General features: G+C 34.2%; 2 protein-coding genes across 2 annotated transcripts in view; one reads left to right on the top strand and one right to left on the bottom strand.

Annotated features, from left to right (window-relative positions):
- LOC140438447 (potassium voltage-gated channel subfamily KQT member 1-like) overlaps positions 1–15,143 on the top strand; it is a 249,514-nt gene that overhangs the window by 120,475 nt on the left and 113,896 nt on the right. The window lies entirely within an intron of this gene.
- Positions 1–15,143, bottom strand: part of LOC140438446 (uncharacterized) — a 49,190-nt gene that overhangs the window by 18,690 nt on the left and 15,357 nt on the right. Inside the window, exon 3 of the mRNA XM_072528124.1 lies at positions 10,902–11,060. Coding sequence (XP_072384225.1) covers positions 10,902–11,060 — 159 coding nt within the window. The remainder of the gene's footprint in view (positions 1–10,901; positions 11,061–15,143) is intronic.

The following is a 15,143-nucleotide window of genomic DNA, read 5'->3' as shown; positions in this document are numbered from 1 at the left end:
CTTCAAGATTGTTATAATCCCAAATATGTCATTTTGCGAACTTTCTCAACTTGGACTCCGTTTAATTAAAGCTTTGCATCGGGATGTGGGTCACGACTAAACACTAAAAATTTGGTTTTGATTGAGTTTATTTTAATGCCCTTTTCCTCTCCTAGATAATACGATCAAGCAGAATTTGGAGACCTTCAGTATTATCTGACAGAATTACTATATTGTCTGCATATCTAATCACATTAAGTAGTTCCCTGTTGATTTTTATTCCATATGTTTGTCTCTCAAGTGCCTTTTTAAAAAACTGGTCTGAGTAAACATTGAACAATGTTGGCGACAAAATGCAACCTGTCTGACTCCTCGTTGTATGGAGATTTCATCGGTGTAGTTATTTCCAATTTTTACGATAGCAGTTTGATTCCACTACAAATTTTTTATGACACGATATATTCTAGTCCGATATTTTTCAGTATTTGCATGAATGTTACATGCTGTACTTTATCGAATGCCTTTTCGAAGCCCACGAAACATGCAAATACATCTTCTCTTTGGATCTCTGGATCACAAACTTTTCTAATTTTAGCATTAAGCGTGTCCTACCTCGCATTTCATAATTTCTGGGCCGTCAGTACAGTTTTGGTAGAATTCGGTAATATTATTCCTGTCATCTTCAAAAAACTTTGATATATACAGCTGCCATTCTTTTCTTATTTCGTACTCATTTACAATAATTTTGTTATTATTGCCACTGAGTACAGCGGGAACTCGTTTTTTAAATATGTTACTCATTTCTTTTAGTTTTTGTGCATATTAAATAAGTTGTGTTTAGATATTACATCCTCCGTTTGATCTCCGATTTTATTCTTCTCTGAAGGTGTCTATATTCTGTTTTATTAGATTTTATCAGTCGACGTTGTTCCATTAATTTCAAGATGTTGTTTGTCATCCATCAATTTTTTTTGATTAAGTATTTTTCACTCATCGTAGGTTTCCATTATTTTCAATGACATAGTCATTTAAAATATTAAAAAAACTATAATTTTTAAATATAAATTTTTATATATTACAATTATCCAGACCAGGTTAAAGTTTTATTAAAAATTCCTAATCTTATAATCTTGTTAGAAATTACTTCCGCTCGGACATTCAATTTTTCCGGGTATTAGATATGATACTGAAAATTTGGCCATTTATATAAACAGTTATCAAAAATAACTAATTCCATCCGAAAACAAAACTTGTTTTAAAAACATTGGACCTCTTTTAATTTTTTCCAATTTTCCGAATTTTTGCAAAATTGGCAAACATAAAAGGAATCTGATAGGTACTTAAGAATTTTTGGTCTCAAAACTCTGAAGTGCTGAAAGAGTAAGAAAATTTCAGGTTATTTCCAGTGCCGTATCTTCTTCGAAAATTAAAATTACAAAGATTCGAATACAACTCTTAAATAGTTGAAAACCCAGTAAAAATTATCTTTATTAATTTGGTTAGATAGACAATTGAAAACTCTTTGGTATCTTAAGCTAGCGGGGACAAATGAGTGGAATCCAATTTAGCCTACGTAATATTTTTTCACCGTTTTTTCACTAATTTATTACTACCTTAATAATTTTCACCATCAAACCACCCTAAATGGGAGCGATTCTGCTGGCTTAAGGTTCAAGCTAGCAGAATTCAGAAAAAAAACTTTTTGCTTATGGCATATTTTTTTACCCATTTTTCACTAATTTATTACCACTCTAATAATTTTTCACCACCAAACCACCCTTAAGGAGAGCGATTTTGCTGCCTTACGAACAAACCTAGTACAATTCCAAAAATAATATTTATGATATACCACAGTGCTCTGCTAGATTTTTATGAATTTATTACCACACTAGTAATTATTCACCCCTCAACTACTCCTTATAAGAAGTCAATAATTCTGTTGGGTTAATATTTAAGGTGATAAAAAATCTATTTTTAGAATTTTACTGTACTACTCTTGTAAAAGTATAAATTGCTTGCCAGGTTTTTACTGAATTTTATTTACCCTCATAATTTTTGATCCTTAAGCCTCAGTTAATGGGAAACATTCAACAAGTTACGCATTCACGCTAGCTAAATGCAAAATATTTTTGGAAATACAAAAGTGCTCTGCTAGATTTTTACTATATTTTTACCAGCCGAGTAATTGTTTTCGTAACTACCCTAATTAAAAACATTCTGAAATGTTACTCTGCGCTAACTAATATTTATTTTTTAAATCTTTAAATATTGAAAATATGAAAATACTTTATTACAAAAATTACAAATTTTAACTGTTTTAAAAAATTGACTCTGATTATAGTAGTGAGTACATGGCTAAGAAAAATAAAATCGTGAGCCCCTTTTATGAATATAAAATAACTGAAATCAACTTGAGTTTTAGTAAATACAATGGAATTGTTATATTTCACAGAATATTTACCAGGTAAGAAATATACAAATTGTAATAATTTTATTATGTCTATTACATTAATTACCATAGGTAACGGGTAGGAACTCCATTGGATAGTCCTATCAGGGAAAATGAATCAATCCCTGCCTTTCGCAAATTCCAAGTGTTTCCTGGCCCGGGAAACTAGTACCTATTTAGGGTCCCTTGTCCAGGGTTACGGATGAAGTCCACAACGGCATTCGTGGATGGGGAAGAATATCTTCACTACGGCATGGAGGGCGGAAGTGGCAACCTTTGATTTTAGGGTTTGTATAGAATCAAGCTGCTGCCTTGTAGTTATAGTCGTTGGATCGTCAAAGGCTAGAGGAAGAAAACCTTGATCACAAATTACCCGGTCCTCCAGGTTGGGGGTTGTGGCATTGGACTGGTTCTCCAATACTCGTCAAAATTTTAACATACCAAAAAGCCTAAACAAAGCCTCGGAACTTTAGATGGGTTTTCAAGGAAACGACCAAAGCTAAGAAAACGGATTATGAATATTGGTACATGGAATATACAGGGGATAAAACAAAAGATTGATATCATTGTGCCTGATCTAGAACAAATGAAAATGGATATTATAGCACTAACTTAAACAAAAAAAAAGGAACTGGCACTGATATGGTAGGAAATTATATACATATATTCACTGGAGTCCCGAAAGATAAAAGAGCCGCTAGGGGAGTATCAATACTAATAAAGAAAAAACTTAAGAATAATATCACAGACTGGGAAACAATTGATGAGAATATCCTAAGAGTAAATATAGACATATATGGGCACAAGATTACCATGATAGCCGCTTATGCCCCCTCTGATGATGCAACAATCAACGTGAAAGAAGATTTCTTTCAAAAAATCGAGGATATACTTAACATAGGAAAAAACAGAGAAATAATTATGCTTGGGGACTTCAATAGTAGAACGGGATATCAGAAAAACAGTAGAGTAGTAGGACCTTTTGGAGAAATGGCAACTAATGATAATGGCGGTAGACTTATACACTTATGTGAGAGCTATGAGTTAAAAATTAGCAATGGATTCTACAAACATAAGGACATACATAGATATACCTGGTTTCAACAAACACGCAATCTAAAATCAGTCATCGATTATATTATTAGTAAACAAAAATCTGTATTACAGTCGAATGATGTAAGAGTTCTCCGAGGAATAACATGTGGATCCGATCACTACTTAGTAAGAGCGAAAATTTTGTTCCCACTTAAGATAATACACGGAGACCAAAACCTAGAAGACAAGCAAGACTTGCAGACAGTAGATACTCCGAAGTACAACTTCAATAGTTTTATAAATGATAGTACTAAACAGCTATACCAACGACGACTGGATGAAAAACTACGAGAAATAGAGAGACAAACATTTTCAGATATTTACGAGAATAATATTGCTAGTTTACACCAGGCCTCTAAGGAGACACTCGGGATACAGCAAAACAAAATTAGTAACAAAATATGGTGGAACGAAGAAATCGAATATATGGTAAAACAGAAAAAGAACAGCATCTAAAATGGCTAAATACAAAAAATACTGAACACCATCAAGCTTACAAAGAAGCCGATAGACAACTACGAAAAATGATAAAACAAGAAAAGAATAAAACATGGGATCAGAAATGTCAAGAAATCAATACATACATCGGAGAGAAGCAATGTACAGAGGTATGGAATTTTATACAATTAGTAAAAAATACAGGAAAAGACAAAGCGCACATACACACCATAAAACCAAGACAATGGAAAGATCACTATGAAAGCTTGCTGACAGAGACAAGACAAGAATACCTAGCGAACTCCCCAACACAGTCAGTACATATACAAGGAGAGGAAGCGAGGGTAGACATCGAAACAGTAAGGAAGGCTGTAATGACCCTAAAGAATGGTAAATCCGCTGGACTTGAGGGAATCTATGCTGAAATGCTTAAGAGTGGAACTCATAAACTATTTGAAATATTAACTTATGTGATCAATCAGTGTCTAAATGGACACCCAGTACCAGAACAATGGAGAACAGCATACATGTCCTCAATACACAAAAAGGGGGACAAAAGGAATTGTAATAATTATAGAGGCATATCGGTAACCAGCACCCTGAGCAGACTGTATGGACGAATTATGAGAAATATGATCGAGGAAGAATATAAGCACAATGAAGAGGAAGAACAAAGTGGATTCCGTGCAGGAAGATCGTGCACCGATAACGTATTTTCTCTTAAACAAATAATAGAAAAAAGATCGGCTAAGAATCTAGAAACTCATATTACTTTTGTAGACCTGCAAAAAGCATATGACAACATCCCCTTAACAAAACTGTGGACAACGTTAAAAAGATCTAACATCAACCACACATTGATAAATGCTGTACAAGAACTATATACTCTAAGGCACAGATAAAAACAGGAAAATATCTAACGGAAGAATTCCTGGTTACAAAAGGCTTGCGACAGGGATGCTGTATCTCACCAACCTTATTCAAGATATATGTTGCAGTGGCATTGGAAAGATGGAAAAGAAAGGTACATAGGATGGGTATAGAGCTTAGCAATGAATGTATATATACACGCCAGTTTGCTGATGACCAGGTAGTGCTAGCGACCGACAGGGAAGACATGCAGTACATGCGAAAAACACTGATAGAAGAATATAACGACTGGGGAATGAATGTCAATACAACAAAAACCAAATATCTTTGTATTGGAAACGAGTCAGATAACATAGACCTCGAAAACGGACAACATATTTCCTGCTGTCAGAGCTATGACTACTTGGGTGTTGCCTTTGACAATACAGGAACTGATACACGGGAAATAGAAAAACTAATCACTCAAGCAAAGAAAGTCTTAGGATGTCTCAATAGTATACTGTGGAGTAAAGAGATAACGAAAGGAAGGAAATTTAATATATATGAGACCATGATTAAAACTACTCTTCTTTATGGCGCTGAAACATGGAGAATTAGTGAAAAGAACAAAAAGCGAATAGAAGCAGTAGAGATGGATGCAATGAGAAGATCTTTAGGTATTTCCAGACAAGACCGAATCAGAAATGATGTAATAAAACAACGTATGGGAATAGAAGGAAATATAACTCAAGATATAGAGAAGAAACAATTAAGGTGGTATGTTCAACGGATGCCAGCATCAAGACTCCCCAAAAAAGTAATAGAATGGCAACCGATAGGTCGACGGAAAAGAGGAAGACCCAGATTAGAATGGCAACACGGCGTAAACAAGTCCATGAGCGAAAGAAATTTAACAACAAACGACTGCGAAGATAGGAAGAGATGGTGTTTAGGTATCGGACAACGTCGAAAGACGTTCTAAACCGATGTATATATACATTAATTACCTAATTGTAAAGGACAGTCCGTACACCTTGCGCACCTATTGTTAAAAGATTAAAAGATTTGTATTTATTGGGTACATCCATAGACCTGAGCGACGTCTACCGCCAATCAAGGAGTGGGGCCTGCAGGACTAATCGGATTTTAGATTGATACCGCCCTCTTCACTATTATTTAACTTTGGCAATAAATTGCAAATATAGCGCCTATTTACTGTCCCTGAGTGTGTTTTATGCTGAGTACAATAGTTTTTGAGTAATTTTTAATATTAAACACCAGTGCACATTTATCTATGCCCGATCACGTCTATAGTTGAGTTTTAACTTTTAAAATGTGAAAACGTGCATTTTTTTTTATACCAGACGAGAAAGTACCACTTTACGCTCCCCAAAATTAGAACGTTAAGGGCGAAATTTATTTTCGGTGTGTTAGGTGACAAATATGAAGATAGCAAAAAATAGTAAAAGGTTGAAGTAAAAGTACAATACAAAAAAACTATTAAAAATACCTTTTATAATTTTGTTTTGTCAGTTCACAATTCAACCTAACAGAATTATTCGCTTCTTATAGAGAAGTAAACAATTGTCTTCTTCTTCTTCTTCTTCTTCTTCCTCTTTATAAGCAATTCTGCTTGTTAATTGGCGGATTAATACCTCTATGAAAGGTTGTAACTCCATCTTTTGCGCGGTCGTCCGATACTTCTGCCGATTGGTGACTTATTTCTTGTTATTTTGATGACACTGGTCTCCTCCATTCTGCTTATGTGGTTATTCCATTTTTTTTCCTACGTTGTGTCCATTCGTTTATACACTGTACGTAACATTTTCTTCTAATGTCTTCACTTCTCTTTAGATCCCTCAGCATATTTCCTGTAATACTTCTCAGTACTCTCATCTCTGCCGCTTCCAGTAGCCTTTGCGTTGTGGCTATGTCGGGTCTTGTTTCTGAGGCGTATGTCATTATTGGTCTTACACTGGCTTTATAAATTCTTGACTTCATCTCAGTGTTAATGTGTCTGTTTCGACATATAGTGTTATTAGGGCATCCTGCCAGTCTATTTGCTTTTTGTATTTGATCTCTCACTTCTTTGTCTAGCTCTCCATAGCTAGACAGTGTAACTTCCATATATTTTATTTCGATTACTCCATCAATACTGATGTCATCAATTTCTTTTTTTACATCTGGTTGGTTGTTTGCTGACTACTATTGTTTTAAATAAATATAAGGTTGAATGCTCGAATAAATGAACTTTGATCAGATAAAAGGCATCATATGTCGAGCACAGTTTAATTTAATCTTGCCCAAGTACTTTCGATCCCTAGAAGATGATCTAGGGATCGAAAGTACTTGGGCAAGATTAAATTAAACTGTGCTCGATATATGCCTTTTATCTGATCAAATACTATTGTTTTAGTTTTCTGAGATAGTCATATTAAATTCTTTTGCTCTTATCTTAAATCTGTGGACCAGTCTTTGCAGATTATCTTCATCTTGGGCTATCAATATTGCGTCATCTGCGTAATAGAGTATTTTGATTTCTTTGTTTCCCATTTTGTATTCTCTTCCTTTGTTAACGGATTTGATGGTTTTATCCATGATCAAATTGAAGAGCATAGGGCTTAATAAATCCCCTTGTCTTATTCCGCTGTCTATTTCTATATGTTGTTGTTTATCCGCTAAACTTTTCCTCTGATTTATTAGCACTTGTAAAATTTCAGTTGTAAGTTTTAGCGTAGTATTTAACAAGTTTATACCTCTATAGTTTTCTGGATGTGTTTTATCTCCTTTTTTAAATAGTAGAATTAGTTGGCTCGTTCTCCATTCTTCCGGTATTTTATTGTGTTTTATAATTTTATTAATTAATGTTGTTAATTGATCTGTCATTGCTGCTCCACAATATTTCAGTAACCTGTTTGGTATCCTGTCTCTAAGCAAATGTGAAGGTGGTAAATGAAAAAAATTAGGGTAAGGATAAAAATTATTTTTTTATTTTAACGTAAGCTACCAGGGGTTAATTGAGAGGCGAAAAATTAGTAAAAATTGAGCAGAATCATGTGGTATTTCAAAATTTTAATTTGAATTAGCTAGCCTAATATTCGAGCTTCCGCTTAATAGCTTAATATTGACTTTCCACAAGGAGTAGTTAAGAAGTGAAAAATGAATAGGTTTCCAAATAAGATTGGTTTAGGGGTGCTAGATTATCAGGGTGGTTAACCCAGATATTACTGAAACTTTTATTGTTAACATTTTGAATTAATTTCGAATTTTCATGGAAATTATAGCATATGGAACCAAAAAACACAATCATATATTTTTTTATGACGATACCTGTCAAGTTTTGACATGTTCTTTTAAAAGGACAGTAGTAATATATGGTACCAGATATCATATATATTTTATTAGTATCAATTTACAAAGAATGAAAGGATTTAAAACAAAATTTTGGATGTAAAGGTATTTTGCACTTTTCACACAAAAACTGGACTTTTTTTGTGACAATATCCACATCGCGATTGCTTTTCTTGATAAAGAACCAAGTGGTTAATACCGTCATATCTTGAATTGGCTACCGAATTCGAATTCCGCTTAGAAGGTCCGCGTTTTGTTTCGTTTTTAAAAGTTTCCAAAATATTAGTTGCAATAGATCTTCTAAATTCAAGTTGATCCAGTTTACCGTCTTGAGTTTTGTGAATCTGCCACGCATTTTGAATAGCCATATCAACGCAATGAGCAAAAAGGGGAAAATACCATTTCTTTCCTCTTATGGACACTCGATATAAACTGATGTTCTGGTCACTGCGATCAACGCCACCCATGAAGTTATTGTATATTCTAACAATATTTGGTTGAGGAACTTGAATATGTTTTTTCTCTGCTTTTGAAAATTTCTTTACAGAGAAGCAAGGCATTACTGGTACAAAATTGGAAGCAATAGAAACGATATTATTATCATGCCAGCAGCAAACCACTATTCCTGTATTTTTATCAAGACGATACTCGTATTTACCACGTTCAGTTTTTTTCATAATAGATTAACATTAACAAAAATAAGATGGAATCGCCTTTGAGGCCATACTTCATTCAATCTGTCTGCATAGGATAGAACTACTGATGCACCCAATCCAAGGACTTTATATTGTTCAGATATTGTAGTGGAATTACCTTGGTAAGGAGAAAACCAAACTATGTATCCCAGACGAAGGGCTCCTACCCACATTTTGTACCCCCAACGGTTTGGTTTTCCCCTGATGAATTGTTTTGTGGGATGGCGACCAAAATACGGAACCATTGCCTCATCTATGCTGTGATGTTGTTCTAAAGGGGAAAATTGTATAAATTTTTTGTTTATTACGTCAAACAGGGGTCGCATCTTGGCAAATCTATCAAATTTATCTAATGACAAGTTATTGCAAACATGCAAAACTTTCATTATGTGGGAAAATCTATCCCTAGATATAGCAGCTACCACCATTGCATTGTGCGAATCGTTACGATTTTCCCAGTACATGTACCTTTTCGGCACAACCACATAACCACTCAATACAAGAACGCCTATAAAACATCGAATCTCATTTTGAGTAATGTCGTTCAAAAGATTTCTTTGTCCTGCGTAGATGTTAGTGTATTCGGTAGTAACCAATTTGATGACTTCATCATCAAAAAACAAATTGAAAATTTCCATCGGCGACTGAGTCATTTTCGGTCCAAATTGAGTTTTCCAGTAAGTACAATCAGGGTGTTGATACAAGTCTCCTTGAATCCAGTGTGCAGATATTCTCTTCTCTAATTGATGGGGCAGCTTTTTCTTGGAAAGAAACAAAGCCAATGGTATATTGTCATCATCCGAATCTTCTTCTGGTAGGCTGGAATTCACAGAATCTTGTGGTAATTCAGTCGCGTCGTCAAAAACAAGTTCTACATCGTTTCTCAACTGACTACCTGGTAAATTATTTATTGTAGTTAGTTCTTCATCGCCGGAGTCGCAATCGGTGACATCATCATTGGCATTTTCTGGGGGAAATATGATCAGACCATCTGAAGGGACTGGGATTTCATCAGAATCAAGCTCTTCTAATAGCTCATGCAATTTGAGAGGCCTCCTGAAACAATACGCACGTTGGTAGTACTAATTACTACCGTCCTTTTAAAAGAACAAAATGAAATCCCAAGCGGCGAGCCTTTGAAACAACGTGACAACTATTCGAGACAAGAATATACGTACATAAGTCCCTATTATACAATAATCCACATGCCAATGCCGTGAAATAACAGTTTTTTAATTCTAGACTTACCTCCAATTATAAGCATCCATTTTGTAGTCCAAAATCTGGCAATTTACACAGATAACCTCACAATTACAGCATGTGCGCGCACTAAAATCGTTAAAACTTATCGAATTCTGGCTCTTGAAAACACTCCATCTAGAGCCATCTATCAGTTGGTAGCTGTACTAACCTAAATTACGCATAATTTACACTGCCTTTTAAAAGGGCGGTAGTAATATCTGGGTTAAAGGGGCAATTAACGGGTGAAAAATTACTAAGGTGGTAATAAATTCATAAAAACCTAGTTTATAGAATTAGTAGAATTCTTCTAGTTTTAACCGTAAGCCAGCAAAATCGCTTTAATTAAGGGTGGTTTGGTGGTGAAAAATTATTAGGGTCGTAATAAATTAGTGAAAAATGGGTGAAAAAATATGCCATAGGCAAAAAGTTTTTTTTTCTTAATTCTGCTAGCTTGAACCTTCAGCAAGCAGAATCGCTCCCCTTAAGGTTGGTTTAGTGGTAAAAAATTATTAGGGTGGTAATAAATTAGTGAATAATGGAGGAAAAAATATTACGTAGGTTCAATTGGATTTCGCTGATTTGTCCCCGCTAGCTTAAGGGTCCTTTTAAAATAAAGTGTTGCAGGGATGACAAAAACATCAGAGACACCATCGAGTTAATATATATGACATATAAAATAAAAAGTAAATTTGACAGAAGAAATCTGTCTTTAAAATTCGATGAGTTAGAGGATGTCCTACTAAAACTAATGAGATACAATATATTTAATTTATTACACTATTTATAATTGGTTCTTTACTTACCTTCCGAATATAACATAAATCCACATCACCGCATTTGGTCAGCATTCCCCTTATGCCATATAAATCTTCTCTCCACATGGTACAAGCATCCGGAACTTTTAATTCTATTCCGGTATACTTAAATGTATTGCTCATAAAAGCATAAACTTTGGTTGAAGACTAAAACATTTTGACGAATAATTACAAAATCAAATGAAGAAATTAAAAAAATAGTTGTATTTATTAAACTTTTTAAAATAACAAGTGTATCATATAAATAAAACAGTTTCTTAATGATAAAAAAGATTGCCAATGTGAATCCATAACATTAATGTTGTAGAATAAAAATTTCCTTATAACTATTTTTATTTCGGCTATTTGGTTTTCTTTACCGATTTTAATGGTATGTTAAAGATATGTAGTGGTCTATATTTTCAAGACTGACGTTGTTAATAAAATATTAGTTTGTAAATTTTTCATTATTTTTGTTTTCTGAATGAAGGTTCATTTTAAGACCTATTTTATTTGACTGCTGATTTAATTCCTTGAGCATTTGCTCCAGTTCCTTGTTATCTGTACTAAATAATACTATGTCGTCCGCAAACCTCAAATGACTCAAACGTACACCATCAATGTTTAGACCTTTTCCCAGTCGAGCTGTTTGAATACATTATCCAATCCTAAGGTAAAAAACTTTGATGAAATAGTATCACCTTGTCCAATACCTTTACCAAGACCCATTTTTTTCAGTTTTTTCGTCTTCATTAATTTTGATGTGGTATGTGGCCTGTTCATAAATGTTTTTAATAAATGTAGTGTACCGTGGGTCCATTCGAGCATCCCTCAGGGCTGACAAAAAGGACCATGTTTCAATACTATCGAAAGCCTTGTGAAAGTCAATAAATGTCATATGTAGAGGTACGTTGTATTCTGTGGTTTTTTCTACCAGTGTTCTGATGGTTTGTAAGTGATCGTTAGTACCAAACCCTTTTCTAAATCCCGCCTGTTCAACCGGTTGATATAAATCAAGTTTTTGTGTTATGCGGTTGGTTATTATTTTTGTATAAGTGTGACAACAAACTCATAGGTCTGTAGTTTTCAATATTAGAAGTGTCTCCTTTCTTGTGTAAAAGTATTATTTCGGCGCTTTTCCAGAGACTGGCTATTCTTTTTTCTGTTAGACACTTATTCAACAAAACTTCCACAACCTCTACAACGATGTTGCCGCCAATTTTTAACATTTCAGACGTTATACGATCCTCACCAAGAGCTTTTTTATTTTTCATTTGCTGTAAGGCATGACTAATTTCCGAAGAAGTTATTTTAGGGAAAATTTCCGTGGTGACTTTTAGAATTGTTCTATGGTCTGTTCCGGGGTTCTGTATAGTAGATGTATACAGATTCTCATAGAACGTTTGTATTTCCTTGATTATTTGAGTTTTTTCCGTCACCGTATTCCCCTGTTGGGTTTTTATTTTGGTCATCTTTGATTTTCCTTTAGTTAAATTTGATTTCAATCCTCTCATGTTTTTATTGTTTTCGATGGTTTGCAATATTTGTTTTGTTTGATAGGCTTGCAAGTCTGACCTTATGTGTTTTTTAACTTTACTGTTGATAGCTTTATACTCTGGTGATTCTTTCGATGTTCTTCTTTCTTCCATTAAATCCAGTGTTGTTTATTTCAATTTCGCTTTTCTTGGATTTTTATTTTTACCACAGATCTTTTTTGCAATTGATGTTATGTCATTCGTTAATTTTTGTGTTATTTCATTTATATTTTTCGTGTTGAATTCCGGTAGAGGTGGTCCTAGTCTCTTTTTTAGTTCACTTTGATATTCCTCTTAATTCATTTTGAGTGCTTCTATGTTTGGAAATTTATCCTGTGTTAATAATTTTCTTCTATCAAATATCGTATTTACTTCTATTCGTACCCTAACTAATCGATGATCACTACGAGTGTTGACAGAATTTATTACAGTAACATCTTTAGCAATGTTTTTGAATTTAGAGTATAAAGTCAATTTCATTTTTTACTTTGCCGTCTGAGCTGTGCCACGTCCATTTTATCTGCATCGTTTTCTTGTAGAATGTGTTTAAGCAAAATAGTTTTTCTTTGCTGAGTAAATTTGCGAGCATATCTCCCCTGTGATTTTTACTTCCCAGTCCAAAATTTTATTATTTTCGTTATTTTCGTTCTTTCCAATTTTAGCGTTGAAATCTCCCGTAATTATTACGTAATATGTTTTCTCTAAGTTTCTGGCTCTTGTAATGTCTTCATAAAGTTGTTCTACATATTCATCATCTGCAGAAGAAGTCGGTGCATAATAGTGGATTATTTGAATGCTGTATCTACGATTTAGTTTTATTACCAGATAGATAACTCTATTAGAAATCGCTTGGAATTTAGTTACCAAGTCCTTCCTTTTCATTTCCTTCCGAGTCGTTTCTTCGCCTTTAAGCCTTGTCTCGCACAAGCCTACTATGTCCCATTTTATGGTCTTAAGTTCTTCTTGCAATCTTCTAGATTATTTTCTGTCAGCATCGTGCTGATGTTATATGTTTCGATGTGCATTCTGTGTGTACTAAGCGAATTATTGCCTCCCCCAGATTCCACGAGGCAGACCCTTTTCTGAGTGTGGGATTTGGCATAACATACTCCACCCACCTGGGGACTGTTTCCGTTCGTTTTAGTATTCGCCATGACTATATAGTTGCAAGGATGAGTAGCCTTAAAATACCACGCTGGCTACACGGGTTGCTCAGTTTTATATCAACCGCCCACTCTGGGTCAGACGCTGTTCGTAGCCGTCCATTCTGGATCAGATGCTACTGTTTTGATTCTATATTACCCTATAATCGAGGGTTGCCACTTCCGCCATCCGCACCGTACCAAAGCTCCACTTCTCCGCCGTGGCTGCCGTTGTGGTCTTCATCCGTAACCCTGAATAACGGACCTAAACAGGTACTAGTTTCCCGGGTCAGAAAATCCCCGGAATCTGCGGAGGACAGGGATTGATTCATTTTCCCTGATAGGACTATCTTCAAGAATTTAAAGAGTTCCTACCCGCTACCCGTGAGTATATTTTGTCTCATATGGGTCGAATCCAGATCGTTTAAAGTTTGTATGGGACAGTGTTTTTTTTTGTATCCAATCCAAGGTAACAAACTTTCTTAATAACTTAAAAAGGAATATTCAGCCAGTGAAGAAAAGTAGTTTCTTTCACTGGCTGAAGTAAAGTAGTAGTATCAGCCAGTGAAGATTTGATTTTATAACAAATTAAAAAGTTATAAATAAATATGTTTTATGGATCAGCTTATTGCCATACTTTAGTTTTCTTTTAAATAAAGTTAACCTTAATGTAAGGTTTGTTAATAAATTTGGATGTAATAACTGTTTATATTAAATAAAAATAAATATGTAGAGTTTTTATTTGAACTAGGGGTTTAAAATTATTTCTTTTAAAAAGATTTTCACCCTTAAAATTTTTTAGTAAAGAAAAGCCTTTCTTTCTAACCAGCAAGAGGATTTTTTTAAACGGGGTCCATTTTAAATAGTTTAGAGTATTTTTTTTATTATACAATATATTATATATTATTAGTAAGTATTTTTTTGTGGTTAGCTCTTCCAGTTCCTCAAATAAAGATCCACGATCTAGCTCTCTAACGAAAACACTAGTAGCCATTCGCAAATGTTTCAATTTATTTGCTTACCCTCCAATCTCCAGCCCAGTAATTGCTTAGTCTCCCTTTTCAACCTCCTATATATTATTACAACTGGCGCCCAACGTGGTAAGCTTGTATATAATTGTTAAAACTGGCACCCAACGTTGTAGGCAAAAAAAAATGTAAGAATGTATAGCAGATAAGTCAATCATCACAATCTTAGGTAGTTTTTTTATTGTTGTAGAATTATGGGCTGCCGGTTTCGAGGCTTACAATATATGCCCCATCATAACATATACCTTTCTACTGTACTACTTACTATATTTTACGTCTCGAAACCGGTAGCCTATAACTCTACAACAATAAAAATACTTAAGATTGTGAGGATTGACTCATCTCCTATAAATTACTAAAACAGTATATTTTGTCAGTACGTGAAGTATTTTAAAAATTATAAAATTAAAGAAAATCACAGAAACGACTAAAAATAAGAAACGTATAAATACCGTTCATTTTGTTGCTTTGTCTAGTTTAATGGATATTAGCAGACGGAATCGACTAAAAAGACAGTTACAGATGTGGTAACTAGACACTGTCAAT

Source organism: Diabrotica undecimpunctata, chromosome 4, assembly GCF_040954645.1.
Source record: "Diabrotica undecimpunctata isolate CICGRU chromosome 4, icDiaUnde3, whole genome shotgun sequence".
In the NCBI taxonomy this organism is placed as follows: Eukaryota; Metazoa; Arthropoda; class Insecta; order Coleoptera; family Chrysomelidae; genus Diabrotica; species Diabrotica undecimpunctata.
Note: the sequence above shows the minus strand (reverse complement) of the source record. Positions and strands in the feature narration are given on the sequence as shown.